This window comes from Etheostoma cragini, chromosome 8 (assembly GCF_013103735.1).
Source record: "Etheostoma cragini isolate CJK2018 chromosome 8, CSU_Ecrag_1.0, whole genome shotgun sequence".
NCBI classification, from domain to species: Eukaryota; Metazoa; Chordata; class Actinopteri; order Perciformes; family Percidae; genus Etheostoma; species Etheostoma cragini.
In genome coordinates this window covers 1677637-1687182 of record NC_048414.1, presented here as the reverse complement: position 1 = coordinate 1687182, position 9546 = coordinate 1677637, and the positions used below count along the sequence as shown (strand labels likewise).

The 9546-nt window shown below is 43.2% G+C and overlaps 2 protein-coding genes across 2 annotated transcripts in view; both read right to left on the bottom strand.

Annotated features, from left to right (window-relative positions):
• cadps2 (Ca++-dependent secretion activator 2) overlaps window positions 1-1587 on the bottom strand; it is a 159242-nt gene extending 157655 nt beyond the window's left edge. Inside the window, exon 1 of the mRNA XM_034879016.1 lies at window positions 875-1587. Within this exon, the coding sequence (XP_034734907.1) occupies window positions 875-1222 (348 nt within the window). The 5' untranslated portion in view covers window positions 1223-1587. The remainder of the gene's footprint in view (window positions 1-874) is intronic.
• Window positions 1588-6094: 4507 nt separating this feature from the next.
• slc13a1 (solute carrier family 13 member 1) overlaps window positions 6095-9546 on the bottom strand; it is a 15491-nt gene continuing 12039 nt past the window's right edge. Inside the window, exons 13-16 of the mRNA XM_034880237.1 lie at window positions 8932-9026; window positions 8030-8191; window positions 6393-6530; window positions 6095-6238 (exon numbers count right to left, since the gene is read on the bottom strand). Coding sequence (XP_034736128.1) covers window positions 6095-6238; window positions 6393-6530; window positions 8030-8191; window positions 8932-9026 — 539 coding nt within the window. The remainder of the gene's footprint in view (window positions 6239-6392; window positions 6531-8029; window positions 8192-8931; window positions 9027-9546) is intronic.

Here is a 9546-nt window from a genome sequence, read left to right as displayed (position 1 = left end):
CACCAAAACATCTTTGTACTGAATATGCATGTCTAAAATGTTATTTAAACTGATCTACCTTCATGTAGGGTGCAGTGATGATCAACAGATGGTATTCTGACCTCAGTAAAGCAAGTTTAATGTGGCAAGGCGTTTTAAGAAGGCCACTTGAGTTTAGGACGTTGAAATTGTTTTTGCGATGGTATTTTACCCTAATTTTTGATTTGATTTGATCTTCATACATGGATAACCTGGTATGAATGAGTTAATAATGATGAAACAGGGTGGTTTGTTTCTTGACATGCTGGTATTTTTAAGGCAATTAAAAAAAACTGCAAAGAGCATATAGCCTACATGTGCCAAAAACCGATCCTTTCGGTTCCCCAAGATTGTCTTTACCACTATTCCAGACTCCTTTCGGATTTCTTAAAATTTAAACTCGACATGAGGCGAACCAAGCAGACACACACAGCACAAACGCCTAAGGCACATACCATTAAATACGCCAAATGGATGTTGTATACGGCATTATTTCTACACAATATCTAGCGCGTGATTACGAGATATTTCAAATGCAACAGTTGGATCACAATGGTGACAGCGGCGCTGCGTGCAGTGTTTTATAGTACGGCGACAATGTAAAAGCAACAGGAGAATCGAAGAGAAAAGAAACAATTCCGTTTAAAAAAAGTAATTCTTGGTGAATCAAAAACATGCCGAATGAATCGGTAGCTACTCATGATTTCACAGAGCTTCAAAGTTTTGTTGTGTGTTCCAAATATTTTGTCAGGTGAGAGAGTAAGCCTTAAATCGATACATCTTTAATGGAGGTTCGCTAGCAGGACCCTTCATACCAAACAACAGGTGCATGTTATTTTGGGGGGGAAAAACTCACCTTCTGCTGCCGCCGGGCCATGTCGGTGGGCTGCTTGGCGTTGAACGGGTAGGCTATGCACCGCAGGACGAACACATATATTTGCAGTTTAATTTTCCTCTCCTGTTCCTCCTTTTGGATCCGCTCGCGCTCTTTCCTCTCCTCTTCCTCTTCAACTGTAGCGTTGCCGTCCTTAGCACCTTTGCCGGGGGCACCTCCAGGTGCAGGGGACCGTCGCCGCTGGCCCCCGGCCCGGCTGTTGCTCCCACGTTTCCCCGCCGAGCTAGCAGACGGTTTTCGGGGAGTCTCCTGGACAACTTCGGGGTCGGACTCCCCGCCGGTGTCTTCGCTGGAGGACGGGTCCAGCATGGTTCACGGCGTACAAAAAAAAACTCCGGTTCGGACCGCACAAATGCCAAAGCAAGAGAGAAACAACTGTTGTGAGCTTTTATTTTGTTTGTTTTAGTCGACGTGTCGTTAACGGCTGCACTTTGCCAACTCACGGTGCTTCCGTGCTGAGGTGGTTCGTGTTTGGAGCCAAGACCCAAAATGGACCTTTTTCTTTCCAGAGGTGGGAGGAGTATTAACGGTTAAAACACGAAGGTTGTTGCCGCATGCCTCGTTCCGTCGCACCGGGGATGAGTGTCGGAATGGCAGCGCGCCCCCGACGCTCTGGCTGCTGCACGGAGCTCGCGCGCTCTGTGAGGGAGCGCTCCGGCAGCACAGGTGAGCAACCTGTGGCTGCACCACAGATAAGAGAACGTGAGCAAGAGGTCTCACTCCGTCGGAGTTTCGTGAACCGGAACACGCACTTCACACTTCGAGTCTTTTTTATATTTTATGTTGCAAATAAAAAACTGTGTTTAAAAAGGCATAGGCAGTTGAAGAAATGGACGAAGCCACGATGTGGACGTCCACTGGGAGCTTTGAAATCTATTAGAAGCATTTTTCCGGTGATGTGAAGCCTCCAACTGAGCTTGACCACGTGTACGTGACGTGAGCAATCTGTCTGAAAGTTGTAAGTCTTCTGGTAGCTGTGCAAGAGAAATCTCAATCATTCCCAATCAGCAGAGACGGAGAGCGTGGTATACATGTCAGGAGATAACATAGGCACAGACTTTAGTATTGCAATGTAAGTCAAAACTGCCTGCGAGCTACTCTTGACTATACGGTAATTTTTCTACTATGCAACGTAAGTTGCACGGTTATGATAGGCTACATTTGTTTGCTTATTTTTATAAAAACATCTGCCACGGAGCCAGAATGGGAGATACAAGGTAACGGAGCCTTTCATACATTGTCTTGTTTCTTTAGAAATAAATAATGGATAAATAGAGTCTTTAAACGCATTAAATGTAAAGTTATCCGCTGTCAAAGGGGCGCTAAAATGAATGGCAGTCAATGGGATGCTAACGGTCGGTGATGGCTTGTTAGCCTGTGAACCTCCCTATAGGAGGTCCACTATGTGGACGCTTGCTTACCCTCCTTTGGGAAATGGTCCCCAGAGCCATGTTCATTTCACAGAATACTTCCGTGGGCCCATCAAGAAATTTTGGGCGATTCTGTTAAACTGCCACAGATTTTGAGTAAAGGGGCCAGAAATGTTCAGAAATCTGTGAGTTCAGGTTGAAAGAAAGCTGGTTTCATATAGGCTAGTTTTATTAATGCCTCTGCCCGGGTCCGATTTATCCCACAAAGTCCCAAAATGATTTACGACCCACTTCTCTCCACTGCAGCTGACAGCAGACCACGCCCATCTCCACAATGGCCCCACTGCCCAGTAACGTCAAGTTAACCCCTTTTAGCACACACAGATAATGTTCAAATTGAGAATGTAAAAAATAACATAACTAGATCTTGTGCTAAGCTAGCTAGCTAGCCTAGCATCAAGCAAGGTGACGTATGCTGTGAGAGATGAGATGTGTAGTCCACCGAGCGGTTACACACAAAACTAGGTGGTACTACGACAAACTTCAAAATGACCTTTTAACATCATGTGTGTAATTTACGGCTCAATTCTAACAAGATTAAAACATTATTTGCTTCTCGCTCTTCACTGCCGTACATATGTTTTATGAAATAAAGTCCAATGCCGTCCACTGGAAGAGGAGGGACTTCGCTATCTGGTTACATAAGAATTACCCCAACCCAAAACCCTCTTTCCCCCCCCCCTTTATCTGTGAAACCTCCTCATACATAGACGATCTTTGACTGGAAAGGGAAGCAACATGTAGATTTAACTCCCACTGAACCAAAGATCCTCTATAGAGCCGGAACAGACACACATTTACAGATATTGGCATTGGAAGTAACGAATACATCACAAGCCGTAACCAATGAGGTTTTAAAGTTTAATTATCACTAACAAAAAAAAATAATTAGGCACTTTATCTCCATAACTCAAAGAAAACAGTGAAAGAAAGGTGGAAAAGGGTCACGCCCACAGGTTCATTAAGATGGAAAACATCTGTTTAGAAAGTACAATTTGAGGAGAAATTCACTCTTAAATGAAGATTTGAGCTCACCCATCCTTTTCACTTAATTCACGTGTTTGTCATTTCACTGTTGTCACTTAATATTCAATTATTTCCGTTTATATTATGTGACTTAAGATTGTTAACTTCTTAATGCAGAGGGCTGTGTTAATTAAGAAAAATGGAGATTTAACCATCAACCATCAGTATAAAAAATGACTTGTTTCTAAGAAATTCTAATATTTTAACCATTAATGTTAACGAGGGTGGACAAAACAGTGCAGCTAAATCTACAGCCTCTAACATCACCAAGAAGTTCAAATACCAATGATCTGAAACACTTTATAAAGGAAGAATCTATTGCTTTTTTTAATTAGTCAGGTGTATTATATTAATACACAGTATATTTACACAGTATATGGTAATAGCCTGGGATGAAAGGCCTTAACTTAGAAGACGCTGTGGCCATTAGAGGTCAGTGTTCTTACATCCAGAAGGACTTTACAGGGCAACGTGTGTGTGTGTGTGTGTGTGTGTGTGTGTGTGTGTGTGTGTGTGTGTGTGTGTGTGTGTGTGTGTGTGTGTGTGTGTGTGTGTGTGTGTGTGTGTGTGTGTGTGTGTGTGTGTGTGTGTGTGTGTGTGTGTGTGTGTGTATACAGAGTTTTCCACATGACAGAAAAAAATAGAGACAAAACATCAGTTCTAAACGGCATCTATTACTAACAACATATCAATGTAAAAAGCAAGTTTAATTAAGAGATGTCAGTTTGTCATTCTCCCAATAAAGGTCCTGTTGTCAAGGGTTACTCGTGTTTCCTTTGATCTCTGCAGCTGAATGAGCTGTTGAAACGTCTGACAACATTCCAGCAGACACAGCGCGAAATAGTAATCGTCCAATTCGGTTGGTATGTGTGTCCACCTGATGAATGAAAAAGTCCATTATTCACTCTCCTTTCAGGTCTCGTCTGGTCTCCAATGACTCCTGCGAGATGTTCCGCTATCTTCACCGGGTAGTTGGATGATAGTCTCGCATTGTCCGACCCTCCTCCACAGCGTCGCGAAGGAGGAGGGTCTGGCTAGTCCACGAAACATTACGGCATGCTCCGGTTTATTGGCATTTCTTCAAACCAATCACAATCATCTCGGGCAGCCACGGTGCCGCTGCCTCAGGAAGCAACTTGTTTTAGTGGAACATTTAAAATCAAAGGTTGTTTTAGTCGTGCGAGTGAAAACTCAGATTGGACAGATAGTCTAGCTAGCTGTCTGGATTTACCCTGCAGAGACCTGAGGACCAGGTAACCATAGTCCTCAGATTGGACAGATAGTCTAGCTAGCTGTCTGGATTTACCCTGCAGAGATCTGAGGACCAGGTAACCATAGTCCTCAGATTGGACAGATAGTCTAGCTAGCTGTCTGGATTTACCCTGCAGAGATCTGAGGACCAGGTAACCATAGTCCTCAGATTGGACAGATAGTCTAGCTAGCTGTCTGGATTTACCCTGCAGAGATCTGAGGACCAGGTAACCATAGTCCTCAGATTGGACAGATAGTCTAGCTAGCTGTCTGGTTTTACCCTGCAGAGATCTGAGGACCAGGTAACCAGAGTCCTCAGATTGGACAGATAGTCTAGCTAGCTGTCTGGATTTACCCAGCAGAAGATCTGAGGACTATGGTTACCTGGTCCTCAGATCTTCTGCAGGGTAAATCCAGACAGCTAGCTAAAATTGCAGAGATGGTGCTAAATGTCTGTGGATTCATTACCACAAGTGACAACATTCACATTTTATGTAATCATTAGAAAGCCTTCAGTTCCACTTTAAATTTATCTGTGCCTCCAGCCTCCTCGGAGCCCTTTGATCCAGCACACTCTCGGAGCAACAGGTTTGTATGAAATCCTACTGAGTTACAGGTCACATGACAGTAAGTTCAGCGGTCTACAGCTACCAAAGACTGTGAGGTTACCGTTGTTTCAGCGGCCGTTGCAGTTGAGTTTAGCTGACAAAGGTCATGAGGCGGCAACAGTTAAGTTTAGGCACCAAAACCACCAGTTAACTTTAGGAAAATGATTGTGGTGTGTAGGGCTGGGTTAAAAGAATCAATTCTTCAAATAATTCACTCTTTGTTCGAGTGATCCAATATTAATCAATAAAATCCAGATGTCTATCTTTTATTATATATCTTTTCCCTGTGAATTTATAAGTAAAAAGTCCTTTAAACCAACTTTTTGGGGATAAATTCTTAATGTAAACATGAACCTGGTGCATTAAAAAACTAATTTAAGGTTTCCTTCTTGCTTGTATAGTTTACAGTAGAAATTCTCTGAGAATCTCTTTTACATCCAAGCAAAACTGGTATTGTACATTTTTCCAACATAATTTAAATTACATCAAATTGGAAATGAAATCCAATCGGGACTTCGTGAATCGGAATCAGATCGATTCAGGAATTCATTTCCGATTCCTAGTGGTTTGGATTAAACCCCTCCCGATGCACCAACGCACGTTTCCTGGGTGAGAGTCTTGTGTTTTCCCAGGGACACAAACTCCGCTCCCCCGCCTGAAAGCGCTGTTTAAGACCCAGACCTCCTCCCTATAGAGAGCGTTCTTATAGCCGCAGTCAATGTGGGGCATACAGCAATAAATACGTGGTACACATCAAATCAAAGTGCGTTATTTTTCGTAGCCGTATGTACGAATGGTTTCAGAGAACAAGCTGCTTTAAAAAGTCCTTAAGCCTCACGTTAAGATCCATGCCTGAGCACCTATCATCACGGTGCAGTGGAGTTGAACTCGGGGAGGACCGGCGCCCAGTCGGGGTACGTGTCCAGGGAGAATAACTGCACCCCCCACGTCGTCACGGCCAACAGCGTGGCGAGGACTCCGATCACGTTGACGCCAAGCCCCGCCTTCACCTGCAGCAGCAATCAGAGATGGAAGTTATAGCATTAGAACATTTGCAGAAGTGACTTTCACACCGATGGATTTGAGCATTGCAGTCAGTGTAGAGTTCATTCAGGAGTAGATTTTATCTGCTTTGTGTTTCTCTGTTTGGACCACAGGACTTACCATGTCCATGATGGTGATGTGTCCGTAGCCAAACACGATGGCGTTGGGCGGGTTGGACACCGGCAGCAGGAAGGAGTAGGATGTGCAGAGGGTGGTGGGGATTAGGACGTACAGCGGGTTGACATGGATGGCCTCGGCCTGAAGAGAGACAGATGACAACAAACACAAATATCAGTCTGAATAGTGACTAGCTGCTTTGTTATTGAACAACGACAAGGATCGATTGGAATCGTCATTCATCCGCCTGTTTGTTCTTTCATGGTCTTTCAAACGTAATGATTTGAACAAAGCTCATTGTTCGAGAACGCGAGTTACATGAGAAGATACCTGACTCAGGGTGGGCAAGCTGAGAAGGTTTGGTTTGGGTTGCTTGGGTTTAAAAACATAGCAAACTTTGTTGGCAATAGACAGACTAATTTCAAATAAACTGCATGTCCTGCAACATATCGCTGTTTACTTGTATGTTCATTGTATTTCAAACACTCATAGTTACTCTACAACAGAAAAGCTAAATACAACTCAAATTTACTCATAGTATCAAATCATAACAGTTATCTAACGTTATCTCACGGCACTTTACAAATATGGTAGGTCTAAACCCCTCTTTATAATTTACATTCCCCCTAAGATTAAACATTTGGTGCTACAGCGGCAAGAAACAACGTCCTTTCAACATGAAGAAACTTTAGACAGAAGCTTGCTATTGGTGGGCGGCCATCTGCCTCAATCGGTTTGTCCAGAAACATGACTCGTATTAATTATAGCATTGGGTAAAATTGAATGACATGATGAACAGTGGCTATTGCAGTAACAGTAACGATAGTAGGACCGTGACTAATATTAATAATAATACTAATAATGGTAGTGGAGCAGGACCACAGCAGCAGCTGCAACCACAATCCAGGTGCCACCACACAAGAACATCTGCATCTGCAACACTTGTCGGGCTACCGTCTCTTCTTGGCTCAACTGGAAGTAGTTTGTTTAGCAATTCATTGGCAGAGTGATGCTTTTTTAGACCACAGTGAACTCTGACTGAAATGTTTTTAATTTTATGAACGCACAGATACTTATTCTGTATATGTGTCACTTGTATTTCAGGGACAGGCAGTTCGAGCAGAATGTGGCACGTTGGTCTTGGCAGAGGAAATGTGTGAACCTGTGTGAGAACCCGAATGAACAACAAGATGTTCAGCCAACTAGCTGATGTATCAACAAGATGCCGATACTGAAAAATCAACTGATAGCTTATCAACATGAACGTTATCGGCCAAACAGTGAGCTGCATTTTGAACTCATGGGACAATTGCTGGCACTTGAGGAACTTAAAAAGGTAGCACACCCAAAGATAAAGTTTATATTTTTACAACTCTTGTACCTGTTTGTCTGAGCACCTTGCACTAATCCTAACTTTTGCAGTCAGAGTCTGCTGCCAGCTGTCTGCTACCTAAAGATCAGTTTCTCCTTTGGACTGGATGTGTTCAAGGGCTTGAAGTCAACTTTTTTTGGCCACCTGCCACTATTTCGATAAAGATGAAAATTCAGTAAATGCATGAGCATCGTTCAAAATTGACTATTCAACCTCAGCCGCTGTGTCCGGCAGAGTGTCTGTGCAGTGTAAACCACAGTAAACCCACCAGAGGAGAGAGGATGGGGAGGAAGATGGTGATGGTGGCGGCGTTGCTGGCGAACTCGGTTACTGTGGTGACGATGATGCATGCGATCGCGATGGTGGCCAAGACTGGCAGCTCCCCCAGAGGTGTCAGCAGCTCAGCCACCCACAAAGACAGGCCCGACTCCTGCACACACACACACACACACACACACACACACACACACACACACACAGACATTTCACCCATATTACAACAAGAAGATATATTCCCTCTCTTGTGACCAGAGAGGACTGAAAACCGGCTTGGTGCGTTCAAGAAAGCAGGTACCGGAAAAATTAAAGTTCCCTCTTTTACCAGAGAGTCATATCACAATGCATATCTTTGCTTTGTGTTTGTTAGCCAAAGACCAAAGGCCAGAACAGACCTGCATACTGCACTGGAGTCTTTAAAGTATCTAATGGAAACTCTTCTTACAGACGGGCATTGAAGTAAACTGGTGCCCTTTAGTGTCTCTTCAGTCTGTAAACAAGGACACGTATGCAGAGCCGTGGCCAGGCTTTAGAAATTGGTGAGGTCCAGGGCTTACTTGTTACTTTTTATATAAAAAAACCTAGCTTGAATACATTTTGAAGTACTATATTACTAATCTGTGTGTGTGTGTGTGTGTGTGTGTGTGTGTGTGTGTGTGTGTGTGTGTGTGTGTGTGTCTGTGCGTGCATGCTGCAGCTTTGTGAAAAGTTTGGATCTCTTTATCTCACTCTCAAGAAGAAAGAAAACTAAGCCGAGAAGAAACTGAGCACATTTCCCGAGATGTGGAATTATTCATCCTCCTCCTTTTGAAAGACTCAACACATATTTAGCTTTTGAAGAATATCAGGTGAAAGCATTAAGTTTGTGTCACAGGGACACACTTAGCGGCTTACCTTTGTGCCTTTGGCGAGTGCAAAGCCTCCGCCGACCAGCAGCGCCACTTTCCAAGGCATCAAGGCCTGGAAATTATCCCAGGAGATCATGGCCTCTGGATGGAGAAAGATACGGAATGACATTACGTATCACATCAGAACTCTATCATCCATCGCATATTTCAAAAAGGCTCCTTAACAGTTACACTTGCACGCATTAATTCGTTTATGTATTGTCCAAGCCTTGTTTGCATTGTCCGTATTTGTCTAGCCCAGATGATGTCTATGTCCTTATGTAACTGTATTGTTGTTTTCCGTTGTCTAATTTTTTTTTTTTTATATAGATGTCTTGTATTAAAGTCTGTCCTGACGTGCTGTAACCATGTTTTATGTGTCTGCAGAACAGGAACCTGCCGAAAAACAGTTTTTAAACTCAGTCAGCCCCGTTTTTATATTGTAATGTAATCGTTACTTTTTCTAACTTTCCTGTATAATAGTAAACAACAATCCCGCTCACATCTTTACAGACAGACAGAAGCTCTCTTTCTACAGATTACCATCCTTTATAACATGTTCAGAATATTCTCTATATGTTTTTTTAATAAGTGGAGTACTTGAGTAAATGTACTTCCACAA